The following is a 13,024-nucleotide window of genomic DNA, read 5'->3' on the forward strand; positions in this document are numbered from 1 at the left end:
ATGGTCAAGTGGTGGTGTCACACGAGGCTAAAGCAGGCTCTCACGGGGAGGGACGAACCTTCGGACGTTCTGCAGTTTATACACCACAAATCACGAATTCTTGCCAAAAAATGTTTGATCTGAGGCTAGTCAAGCCTTTAGAATTTGTATCTTTGTAATAACACAATGATGGAATAAGGAGTCAAGCTGTGCCGTTAGGAAATAATTGGACAAATACAGAGCGTGGAAGCTTTACGTGGCTCCTCGGTCCAGCTTTTCTGAAAATGAATGTCACTGATAAAGGGGGATGTGTATTTGAGATGAAAAGAACTGAAGGGTCCATTATATTCAATTGCAATATAAATCTTGATTTTGGTTCATAAAAACAAGTATTGGGACTTTCGTGTGATAAAAAGGGACAACTGAATCTTGAGTGGAATAGTTTTCTTAGACTACCAATGGTATTGTGATTACGTTGAGAATATCCCTGTTAGAACCTGAATGCCAAAGTCTTTAGACATGGCATGGCAAAGTCTGCAGCTCACTTTCAAATGGTTCTGCAAGTGTCGAGGTAGATAAATGTGTGGGTATAGCTGTGAATAAAGCCTGTGTGGCGCAATGCTAATAGTGAATTTTTTTGGTAGGTGTTTGATTGTTTGCTCTTTCTATTTTATTAAAACTTTCCTATAGATTGGGGGTCTGGGAGATTACAGTAGTAAGGCAGGCCTCTCTCTGCTTCCTTCCCTTCAAATGTCTAACCAGTGGTGGACAAGGTCAGTGATTAAATACTAGATAGCAGAACAGGAGCAGAGGCAATGGAGCGTGCACAAAGTGAGAATCGTTCTGCTGCCGTGGTGGGTTTCTAGAGTAATAGCAACATTCAGTTGTAGGAATGGGGGATTCTGGAATTTCTTATATGCCTTTGTTGCTATTAATTAATGGCATTTTTGAGCCAAACAGGAAAACATTTTGTAATCAGTGCTTTCTCTTGCAGCCTACAAAGCCTCAGCCCCCTGCCCGGCCTCCACCTCCTGTGCTTCCAGCAAGTAGAACTCCTTCTGCCTCTGCTCCGGCCCCTGTGGGAACTGGAACCCCTGTACCAGCTCCATCTCAAACCCCTGGCTCGGCCCCTCCTCCACAGGCCCAGGGCCCACCATACCCCACCTATCCAGGATACCCTGGGTAAGGCTGCAGTGCTGTCTCTCCCAGTGGGTCGGGTAATGTTTCTGTTCCTGGCTAGCCTCTCTCTCTCTCTCTCTCTCTCTCTCTCTCTCAAGATTTATTTCGTTTATTTGAAAGGCAGAGTGATGGGGAGGGGGGTTGGTCTAGGGGTGGGGTGCAGGAAGGAGTAAGATCTTCCATCTGCTGGTTCACTCTCCAGATGGCTGCCACAGCCAGGACTGGGCTGGGTCCGGGTCTCCCACGCGGGTGCAGGGGCCCAAGCGCTTGGGCCGTGTTCTGCTGCTCTCCCAGGCCACAGCAGGGACCTGGACCAGGAGCAGAGGAGGTGGGACTCCAGCTGGCGCTCTGATAGGGGATGTCAGCATCACAGGTGTGGTCAGCCTGCTGCACCTCAACACTAGCCTCTGCTTAGTCGCCTCTTTAAATGGATGGATCATAGGCTACACTGTCAGCGCATTAGAAATTAAAATAGTGTTCTAGTTACTTACTTGAGTAAACAGCCATTCCCCAGGCTTTTAAAAGTGTGCTTTTATTTTGTGTATCGAGTTCATGTGAAACACATCTCTTCTTTATGGAATTCAGTGTGTTTCCTTGGCCACCTTTATTTAAGTGATAAAAAGTTACCTTTTCTGAGTGTAGCATAGTAAGCCTGATAAGGCCTTATTTACATATCTGTGCTTTGAAACTTTGGCATTTAAATTCTGTTAAACAGAAATTTATCTTAGCTATGGAATGTGCCTTCTATTTTTTTTTTTTTTTGAAAGATTTACTTATTTATTTGAGAGGTAGAGTTGCAGACGGAGAAAGGGAGAGACAGAGAGAGAGGTCTTCCATCTGCGGGTTCACTCCTTAAATGGCCATAATGGCCAGAGCTGAGCTGACCAGAAGCCAGAGCCAGGAGCTATGCCACAGAACCAGCCCTGGAATGTGCGTTCTTAAAGGGTAGCTTTCTTTATGATAATATTTTAAAGATTTATTTATTTATTTACTTGAAAGAGCAGCAGAGAAAGAGAGCTTCCATCTACTGATTCTTGCTCTAACTGGCCACAGCAGCCAGGCTAAGACCAAACCGAAGAGATGGAGCCGGGAACTCTGTCTTGGTCTCCCCCGTGGGTGGCAGGGGCGCTGGGCTGGAAGCATAGTTGCTTGTACTTGAACTGGTGGTCCCGTATGGGACGCTGGTGTTGTAAGCAGCAGCTTAACCCACTGTGCCACAACACTGGCCCCTGTGTTAATTCCTTAGTCTTTAAAGTCCGTACATTTGATTACCTTTATTGTGTGTTGAGCTTCTACAAAATAAATACATCTGTTTTCCAAATATTGGAACTTTATAATTGATATATGCATTATGGAAGATATTGGGGCTTATAGGTAATCTATATGTTTATAGATTGCTGTTTTGCTACTCTGTTTTTATTCCTTTTTTCAGTAGCTGAATATTTAATTTTATTTCCTTAAGCAGTTTTGTTTTCTGGATAATATTAAGCACTTGGTACTGTTTCATTTTAATTAATGCCAAGATAAGAATGCTGTTCTCTCATAAGTACCTTGAAACAGTTTTTTCTCTCCACTGTTCTGTACTAGATTGAAAAATAGAGAAAACCGCTTTCTTGGGAAAAAATCCTGATTTTACAGTAATTATGGAATGTTTCATTTCCTAGTATTTGATTTACCAATCCAGTGTTTTCTGTTTTTTTCTCCCCTCAGGTATTGCCAAATGCCCATGCCAATGGGCTATAACCCTTACGCGTACGGCCAGTACAACATGCCCTACCCTCCCGTGTATCACCAGAGCCCGGGACAGGCGCCGTACCCAGGACCCCAGCAGCCTTCATACCCCTTCCCTCAGCCCCCGCAGCAGTCTTACTATCCACAGCAGTAACCGGTCTGCTCAGAAGCTCAGCTGGTTCAGTTCAGAGGGAAAGCAATGCCAGCCCTGCAATAAGTGTACTAAACTCCACGCTCTGGTTACTATGTGTACTCTGCTGTACTGAGTGCGGTGTATCATTTCTGTCTGGCTAAAAGCTGAGAGCTGCCCCAGTTTCACATTTGATTGCACATGTGAGGTTTGCTGCGGTTGCAGTATAAACACTAAGTATAATAGGATTTGAAATAAATTACAGTTCCTAAAAGTTGAAAATGAGAAATTAAACCTGCAAGCAAAATATTTGAAATTACTATTCTTTCTACAGAAGACATGGGTGGACGTCAGGTACTTATAAAAATGGTTTAAGTACTGATATTCAAGAAACCTAAGTTTTCTTTCTCTGGGTTATTGATTTGGTTTAATTTCCAGTATGCTATTTTGAGTAATCAAAGCATTGTAAATCTTATAATTTAAAAATAAATTACTTAAGAACAGTTGTCATTGTTATGTTTTGTCATTGATTCTCATTGCTGTCTAATTTCTTTCTGCTTTTAGTCTTGCATTTTGTATGTTCGTAAGTTAAACCAGATACTCTGTTTAAGTGCATGAGTAGTACAAGTTACTAGTAAGGTTCAAGGGTATTTTATAGGAAAACCAAGAGAATAGTGCCATGCAGTATTTTTCCTTTGCTGATTAGTAAATTGATTTTGATGTTTATTTTTAAAACTCCTATAATATGGAAGAAACAGTTGCTACCAAAGATTCTTCAAATAAATATACAAATAAATATATATTTACTATTTTATGGTTAATCTCTCCAAGAAATTAATGCATATTCTGACAAATAAATCACTCTTTTACCATAACCTGGTTCAAATAAATCCATGTCATGACGTACTTTCTGCTGACTGGCATTGTTTGGAGAGAGTGGCTGTACCCTTGTGTTCCTTTTTTCTACCTTACTGTCTTAACAGTGACATTTAATGCACAATGTGTGTGAGTAGACCGTAAGCCCCTTTGTTTTAATTTTGCACCTAAAAAGATGGAACGATTTGCTAATTCAGGGAGCACACAAAGCAGTTGTTAGGAACCTAGGCCAATTTTGGAATAGGCTGTGTGTTTAATACTGGTCTCTTGTTGGTGTATCCAGTCACTGTGTAAACCTCAGTAAAAATGCTGAAGACGTGTGTTCTGCAGTGAACAGGGAGAAAAGCTGAGCTGTCCAGCTTCACGGCGGATCCTTCTGCGTGAGCGTGTTAGGAATTGGAGCAGATTTCCCATGAGTCTATGTTTCTTCACTGAGTTTTAATGCTGACCTTTTTTATTTTTTTTTTCTTTATTGTTTGATTTAAATGATGCTGTCACTTGGTCCACTGTTGTTTCCGTTGACAGTTTGGATTTATATTTTAAATGTTAGACTGATGGTGTGATTGTAAAAGGGAGTAAATTGGTTTAAAAACGTGTATTTTTTAAAAATCCTTGTTGTATGTAGAAAACATGAAGACCTGTTAATTCAATGCAGATAACCTTTGATTACATGCAATTTTAAAATTGGTTGACAGTCTGTTAAACCTTGCTTGGCAAGAATAGTTCTTATATATCATTGCTAAGTTTTAATACTTTGGATTCATCAAAGTTTAAGATGGGTTTGACTCTTGTGTAAATGACAATTAAGATCTACATTCTTGTTACTTGAGGTATCATATAAAACAGCCAGTGAAAGTTAGGAGTATTCCAAATTGCTAGTTTTTTAATTCTCACTTGTGGAGAAAAAAGAAAAAAAATAAAAATAAAAAATGGCCTGAATATTCTCTTGGGGAAAGAGGGCGCTAAAGGAAAGGGTGAGTGCATCCCAGGGCCAAAGAGAAGGGTGAGGCCTGCCAGCCCGGCCCAGTGCTGGGCGCTGGGCGCTGGGCCACCGGGGGCTCCTCTGAAACCCTGGGGAGGAGCCCCACAGCCCCTCCCGGCAGCTGCTCCCAGCAAACGGACTCCGTCAGCAAGGCCTTGTCAGGGTAGCAGCCTAGACCCACCCCTCCTGTCCGCCCTCCCATCCTGTAAGTTGTCGCTACGTTCTTGGTCACCCGTGTCCAGTACAGATGACCACCTTCATAGACTGGTGGCTCTGTTAAGGTGACTCAGGGAAGGATCTTCTCTCGTGTCTGTAGACAAGGAAGCCGCCTCTGGTTTTTGGTGTCACTAAACTTTCTAATGTGTTGCTTAGCTTCTCATGGTCCACAAAATACCCCAAGTTTTGTTATGGATAATGCTGTTCATTTGGAAGTAGGAGGGTTCCACTCTGGAGTTCAGGTATGTTGTATACACCTTAATAATTCAGGCTTTTAGAAGTTACTGGCCTAAACTAAAGAAACCATGCCCAGTCCCTTGGTGCTGGGCTTTGGAATCCTGTTTTCAGTGGACCATGCTTCCAATACTGAAGCGTAGAGGAACTATCAGAAGTGGGGAAAGAGCTGTCTGCCTCTGTTTCTGGTTCCTGGGAGGGGACAGGTGGCCTGCCTTCCCGGGCTGGTGCAAAGCCCTGGTTCACGGGGAGCTGCTCCTGTGCCCCCCGGTCTTCATTCTCCGCTCAGAAGAACGGGCTTATGTCACTGCAAGGCAGCGTGTGTGGGAGCTGTCCCGGTGCCTGTGCCACAGCTTCCTGGCAGTTTATACGCCCCACCCTCCCGCCCCCACGTCTAGGAGTTGCAGAGAGAAAGATGGGTCTCATACAGCCTTGTGTTCCTCATAGTCTAGTCAGCAGCCTTTCTAGTGAAAGCCGATTAAAAAAAAAAAAAATGTTGTCCAGTAGAGCTTTGCAGTTTGCGAAAGTGCTTTGTATCCATTTTCTAATTTCATAAGCAGGATAAAAATCACTTATTAAGTAGGTTTCAGTTTGCTAATGTGGATTTTGTTTGTTTTTTATGATGGGTGTCTCTTGAAGAATCTTGCTAGAACCTTAGTGGCATCTCCTTTTAAAAAACAGACTTGCAATTATTAGTTGATTCACAGTATAGAACAGGATAGAAAACAGAAGGAAAAACCCAGCCCTGCCACAGTGTTGTAATTGCTGGTTTAAAAATAGACTTTAGAACTAACTGGTTGATTAAAATATTTACATGGAAGAGCAAAGAAGGAAAATTATATTTTTAAAGAAAGAGAATATTCAGGCTTTATTTCTGGTATGAAGTTTATATTTTTTAAAAAAAGTCCTATATTATCACACCAGAGATTTTAGATTCTTTTCTGGTTACAAACATTGCTGGTAGTTGGATTATATTTTTATTGTATTCATTTCTCTTAGGGGGAAAATTGTAAAGAAACAAAAAGGTTCCAGATGAATGTACCCTAGAAATAAAAGTTGAAAGATTCTTACTTCCTTGGAGTATGAATTCTTATTTAAAGTGTTTATTCAGCTTTACAGTTTCTATAATTTCTTTGGCAAACGGTGGGTTGGGAAATAAATACCCACTTAGACTAAATTCATGAGGCTATAAAAAGGAAGACAGTGCTGTCATGTATTTTTCAGCTGTCAGTCCTATAGCTTACCTGTTGTTGACGGCCGATGTTTTCCATTACTTACGATTCCTCCTGGTTCTTTCAGATGAGTGTCTTCTTCCTCAAAACCCATTTTTGGGGATAACTTTTAGAAATGGTCAGCAGGATTGCCACGATGTGCTGTTGATCAGGGGATGGGGGTGGTGAAAAATGCCATCTTGTAAAACATTTTTTCCTGGTTCTCCCATGTTTCAAGGTCAAGTTTGGAATTGTTACTGTGTAGCTGAGAACATACAAGTCTTAGCAGAAAATATGTCGATGATTCATATCTTTCAGATTTATTGACTTGAACACACTGTCTCCAGGAATGAGCCAATCACCGTGTGGTTCCCCTTTAATAGCTAATCTTTGGGCGTGGTTAAGTCATTGTTGCTTTTACTTACAGCGGCTGGGCTGGGGAGTATGGGAAGTTCCCGTCGGGGAGTGCAGTGGGCGTCCAAGGAGGCCTGCCTGTGGCCTGGGTTGTGCTTACTATCCGCTGTGCACAGTGCACCTGGGTGCTGTCGTGTTCACCTCTGATGCAGGCCAGGGCGGCTCAGGAACTGCTGGTGAGCAAGAGCCTGTGCACCAGACGGCCGCAGGCCACTGGCCACTGCCACCTGTGCTCTTGTCCACGAGTCATCCGTGTGGGGCACAGCCCGGTTGTCTGCCTGTTCTGCGCTTTGGTACTCCAGCAGGCAAAGGGTCCTGGTTTCTGAGATCCTCATATCCTTCCTTTTTTGCTTAAAAGTTAAGTCCCTTTCAGCTAGGAACACCAGGTGATAGGGGTGAGTAGGTTAGGTCCGCTACTGCCTTGAGCGTTCCCTGTGTTTCTGTTTTAAGCTGTAACTTGTGAAGCCTGGGATTCAGATTCGCTCAGTCAAGTCTGAAGTGAACATAAAGTGTCCCTCAGCTTCTCACCTTGCAGTATGTTTTGTCATTAATATCCCCGCCTGGTTTGGCTTTTTATTTTCTTAGCAGATTTTCTAACTTAATAGGTGCACACACCTTTGATTTAGACATTTAGATTTAGTTATCTGGCCTGTTTTTACATGAAAAAAATTTTTTTTGGGTAACAGGAAAGTTTAACAGTTTTATTATAATGTATAAGATTTTGGGGTATTTTTGTCAGGTGTAAATATTTTGTTCTATTTCCTTTTTTTCCCCCATTGCTTGAATTGTGTTTTCTCTTTTCCTATCGTTTGAACAGTAGTCATTACCCACAGTTTTTGAAGGCGTTGTCACTCAATTGTCTTCCTCCCAGTACTCAGCCAGATCATGACTCTTAAAGTGTAAACAGCTTTAGACCCATAGTGTCCTTCCACTGTCACTTTCGCATCTTAGCTTGACTGTTCGGTTTTGCCTCATCCAGCTTCCGCCTGTGTAAGCAGGAGCTCTGTGTGATGGAGGTGGCGCTGGGCCTCCGTGTTTTCCTTCCTGGGGTGGCTTTGGCGCATGTGGAGGTTAGCTCTTGCTGTGTTAGTTCATCCCCCTCAGCTCGTGCAGCCTTGTGCTTGGAGAAGAGGGAACCCACTAGGGCTGGTGCTCTTTCTCCAATGACACCCAAAGAAAGGGAGGAAGATCGTGGCCCCTTCAACCGTCATCAGCCTACCACAGTGGACTGGGCCGCGTGGGTGCACTCTTCAAAACTGGCATGGTTTTAGAACAGGCAACACGCGGTGTGCATTTTAAAAGGTAAAACGTATGTGATAAAGGTCCTTCCTGTTCCTGTCACTTGTCACAGTTTCCTTCCTCGGAGACAGTCTGCGTAGATTCCGATCGGGTGGCGACCTGTGGGAGAGACAGTTGTGTCTAAAACCAGAGTCTGGCCTGCCTTTCTATCCCAGGAACCGAAGACTGCTTTTGAACAGTTTCTTTATTGAAATCGAAAATTTTCTTTAGGAAAAGGTGTATCTTCAGCAAAATTACCTTCAAATAAATTTTTAAAAGGTTTGTTTATTTATTTGAAAGCCAGAGTACACAGAGGAGAGGCAGAGAGAGAGAGAGAGAGAGAGAGAGAGAGAGAGAGAGAGAGAGAGAGAGTGTGTCTTCTATATGATGGTTCACTCCCCAATTGGCTGCAACAGCTGGCTGGAGCTGCGCCAATCTGAAGCCAGGAGCCAGAGGCTTCTTCTGGGTCTCCTACGCAGGTGCAGGGGCCCAAGGACCTGGCCATCTTCTACTGCTTTCCCAGGCCACAGCAGAGAGCTGGATTGGAAGTGGAACAGCAGAGTCCCGAACGGGTGCCCATTTGGAATGCTGACGCTTCAGGCCAGGGTGTTAACTTGCTGCGCCACAGCACCGGCCCCACAATTAATAGCATTTTTAAAGATGATTTATTTATTTGAAAAGCAGAGTTCCAGAGAGAGAGAGAGGAGAGAGCTCTTCCATCCACGATAGCTGGCACTGGGCCAGGCTGAAACCCAGAGCCAGGAACTCCATCTAGGTCACCCACGTGGGTGCAGGGGTCAAAGCACTTGGGCCATCTTCCGCTGCTTTTCTTGGGTGTATTAGCAGGGAGCTGGATCGGAAGTGGAGCAGCTAAATGGTGGCTCAATCACTGTGCCACAACGCCAGCCCCAGTGAACAGACTTTTTGAAAAGAGAAGTTTGAGGTTTATACAAAATGAAGCAGATAGTCAGAGGGTTCCTATGTGCTGTGTCTCACCTCTCACAGTTTCTCCTGTTACTAACATCTAGCATTGGTGTGGTCCAACTGTTACAGCCGATGAAGCAGTGCTACACACCAGCACTCTATTGTGTTAGCCAGAGGCAGGATGTCATGTGTGCACTGTTAGGACATCATACACCAGCATACCACTGCTTCCCAACCCCCTGTGCTTGGCCTTTTAATCCCCTCTCCCCCCCCCCCCCCTTTCTTCCCAACCCCTGGCAACTGCTGATCTTTGTACTGTCTGCAGTTTTGCCTTTTCCAGAATTTCATGTAGTTGAAACCACAGTATGCAGCCATTTCAGAATGGCTTGCGTAACAGGTTCCTGCGTGTCGGTCTGTGGCTTGATAGCTCTTTTTTTTTTTTTTTTAGAGGATTTATTTATTCATTTGAAAGTCAGAGTTACACAGAGAGAGGAGAAGCAGAGAGAGAGACAGAGAGAGGTCTTTCAGTTGGCCGCAACAGCCAGAGCTGCGCTGATCCAAAGCCAGGAGCCAGGAGTTTCCTCCAGGTCTCCCATGGGGGTGCAGGGACACAAGAACTTGGGCCATCCTCCACCGCTTTCCCAGGCCACAGCAGAGAGCTGGATTGGAAGTGGAGCAGCCGGAACTCAAACCAGCGCCCACATGGGATGCTAGTGCTTCAGGCCAGAGCGTTAAGCCGCTGCGCCACAGCGCTGGCCCCCATAGCTCACTTCTATTCATTCCATTATATAGGTAGGCTGGATATACCAAAGCTTGGTTATCCATGTATCTTTTGAAGGATCTTGCTTGCTTCTAGTTTTTGACTATTATGAATGAACGTTTGTGTTCAGGTATGTGTGGCTATGGATATAAGTTTTTCACTTGGCTGAAATCCTAGGAGCCTGGTGCTGGGTCATGTGGTAAGACTAAGGCACGGCCTGCTGCCTGCCGATGTGCCTGCAACATTTGGCATTCCCCCCAGCAGTAAATGAGAGTTTTTATTTCTCCAGATTGTCACCAGCATTTGGCATTGTCAGTGTTTTGGATTTTAGTCGTTCTAATAGGTGTGCGATTGCTAACGATTTATGATGCTGAATATCTTTTAATATGCTTACATATATCTTTGATAAAGTACTTATTCAGAACTTCTATCCATTTGACAATTTTCTGATTGGACTGTTTTCTTATTGTTGCATTCTAAGGATTCTTTGTATATTTTGGACCGTTCCTTTATCAGCAGTGTTTTGCAAATATTTTCCCCTAGTCTGAGGCTTGTCTTTTCATTATCTGAACAGTATTTTGCACAAAGCAGAAGTTTTTATTTTTCCTTTCATGGATCATGTTTTTGGGGTTATATAAAAATTATTGTCAAACTCAAGATCATAAAGAATTTTTTTAAAGATTTTTTGATTTATTTACTTGAGAGGCAGAGAGAAAGGTTTTCCACCCTCTGGTTCACTCCCAAATGGCCACAATGGCCAGAGCTAGGCTGATCCAAAGCCAGGAGCCCGGAGCAGCTTCTGGGTCTCCCATGTGGGTGCAGGAACCCAAGCACTTGGGCCATCTTCCATTGCTTTCCCAGGCCATAGCAGAGAGCTGGGTTGGAAGAGGAGCAGCAGGGACACAAACTGGCGCCCATATGGTTTGCCAGCACCGCGGGCAGAGGCTTAGCCTACTGTGCCACAGTGCAGGCTCCTGGTCATAAGGATTTTCTACGGCATCTTCTAGAAATGTCCTAGTTTTGCATTGTACATCTGGCTCTATGAGTTTCTCCCTCCAGAATTGGTGTTGTTTTTATCGACACTCGTTCTAAACGGAGGCATCAGCTCAGCCTCCGTAGAGACCGAGCAGCTGAGCTGGGCTCCCGCGGCCACTGAGCAGCTCCCACCCGAGGGCTGCTCCCTCCCAGGGCTGCTGATAACAGCCCACATGAATGGAGCGCATCTCAGCTTCCAAGTCCCCTTTAGCCTGTAAGATCCTTTACTCAGGTCTGTTGGGCAGCGTTGTGCCATGGCCACGGTTTCCCTCTGTTTGACAAGAAAGGAGAAACAGGCCGGCGCCGTGGCTCAACAGGCTAATCCTCCGCCTTGCGACGCCGGCACACCGGGTTCTAGTCCCGGTCGGGGCACCGATCCTGTCCCGGTTGCCCCTCTTCCAGGCCAGCTCTCTGCTGTGGCCAGGGAGTGCAGTGGAGTGTTTGGGCCCTGCACCCCATGGCTCCTGCCATCGGAACAGCGCGGTGCGCCGGCCGCAACGCGCCTACCGCGGCGGCCATTGGAGGGTGAACCAACGGCAAAAGGAAGACCTTTCTCTCTGTCTCTCTCTCACTGTCCACTCTGCCTGTCAAAAAAAAAAAAAAAAAAAAAAAAAAAAAAAAAAAAAAGGAGAAACAAGGCCCAGAGAGGCTGAGGCGACGGGGCTGGCGTGAGGTGGAGCTGGGATCTTGCTGGGATTAAGGTGGGCATTTCCATGTTTCGTGGACGACTGCTTCACGGGGGACATCTGTCCTTCCTCACCCTTCCATCTATTCACTGTTTGCTCCCCACTACTCATTCTAAATTGCACGTCGAGAGACTGCTTACTGCCCTAGGTGCTGGGGATACCCACGGCTGTGCCCTGGAATTTGTGTTTCGGGGGAGAATGACATCAACAACCTAGGAAGAGCTGCAGATACTTCCCTGAAGAATGCTGGGTGGGGGTCCTCTGTGCCTCCCTCCTGGTTCTAACTCCATCCGGGAAACTCAGCCCTTTGCCAGTTCCTGCTCCTCAGCTGGGTGTGGGGGCAGGCATCAAAGAGAGTGGTATAGTCTCATGGGGGTCGGCTTTTTGGTCTAGGGGCTCCTAGCTCTCCCACCGGCATCCTCTTCAAATGAGGTGGGGCCTCCACTTGTTTAGAAGGGATGGGGGGCGGGGCAGCAGCCCCTGGGGCACCTGGCACCGCCCTGGGTGTGTACACTGGGCTGCCAGTGATTACCAAATTTCTCACCACTCGCTGGAGCGACCTTGGTCAGAGAGCAGCTCCCCCACTCTAGAGAGATGAGACCATTCCCAGTGCCCGGGTTGCTCGGCTGCAGCTCACGGCCACCTGCTGCATTTGGGCTCCCCAGGCGCAGGTCTCATGAGAGCACTGTGTTCAACCTGAGGGCTGGGGCTGAGTACAGGCCCCGTGCTCTGAGGCAGGCTCGCTCGGTGCATAGCAGGGAACTCACTCACCCCACAGTGCACGGGGAAAGTCTCTTCTCGCTCATGAAGCGCCCCGTGTGTGGGTGTTCTTACAGGGGCCCCAGCACTTGGGCCGTCTTCTGCTGCTTTCCCAGGCCATAGCAGAGAGCTGGATCGCAAGTGGAGCAGCTGGGACTCGGATTGGTGCTCTGATTCGGGATGCCGGCATCACCGGCGGTGGCTTCGGTTGCTGCGTCACGGTGCCTTCCCTCGTCAAGCCGCTAACGCCATCAGGGGATCCCGCCGTCCTGGCCTCGTCTGCTTGTCATGACCGCCCAGAGTGCCACCTCCAAGCACTCTGAGCACGTGGGTTTGGGCTTCTGGGGGACGCCTTTGAAGCCCAGCTGTTTTGTCACAGTGGAAGGGAACGTGCTAGGACTGTGAGTGTGCAGGGAACGAGAAGCTCCCACTGGGCCCCAGGAGAAGAGGGGTTGAGTCCCTGCCAAGCCCGTCCCTGAGTGACCTCTCAAGGGTGAGGCCCTCCGCCCCACCCTGGGTCTTTCTGAGCAGAGGAAGCCTGGGCAGCCAGGAGGCTGAGGCCCTGGTGGGCTGCACCCGAGAGGACATGAGGACAGCAGGTGCACAGGGCCCTTCCTCAGATGGCTCTGA

At 46.3% G+C, this 13,024-nt stretch overlaps 1 protein-coding gene across 2 annotated transcripts in view; it reads left to right on the plus strand.

The window, feature by feature from the left end:
- Window positions 1-6,397, plus strand: part of PDCD6IP (programmed cell death 6 interacting protein) — a 72,293-nt gene extending 65,896 nt beyond the window's left edge. For both annotated transcript variants that reach the window (XM_062215940.1, XM_062215949.1), the window contains exons 17-18: window positions 974-1,161; window positions 2,869-6,397. In XM_062215940.1, coding sequence (XP_062071924.1) covers window positions 974-1,161; window positions 2,869-3,043 — 363 coding nt within the window. In that variant the 3' untranslated portion in view covers window positions 3,044-6,397. The remainder of the gene's footprint in view (window positions 1-973; window positions 1,162-2,868) is intronic.
- Window positions 6,398-13,024: the final 6,627 nt, after the last annotated feature.

This window comes from Lepus europaeus, chromosome 2 (genome assembly GCF_033115175.1).
Source record: "Lepus europaeus isolate LE1 chromosome 2, mLepTim1.pri, whole genome shotgun sequence".
Lineage (NCBI taxonomy): Eukaryota > Metazoa > Chordata > Mammalia > Lagomorpha > Leporidae > Lepus > Lepus europaeus.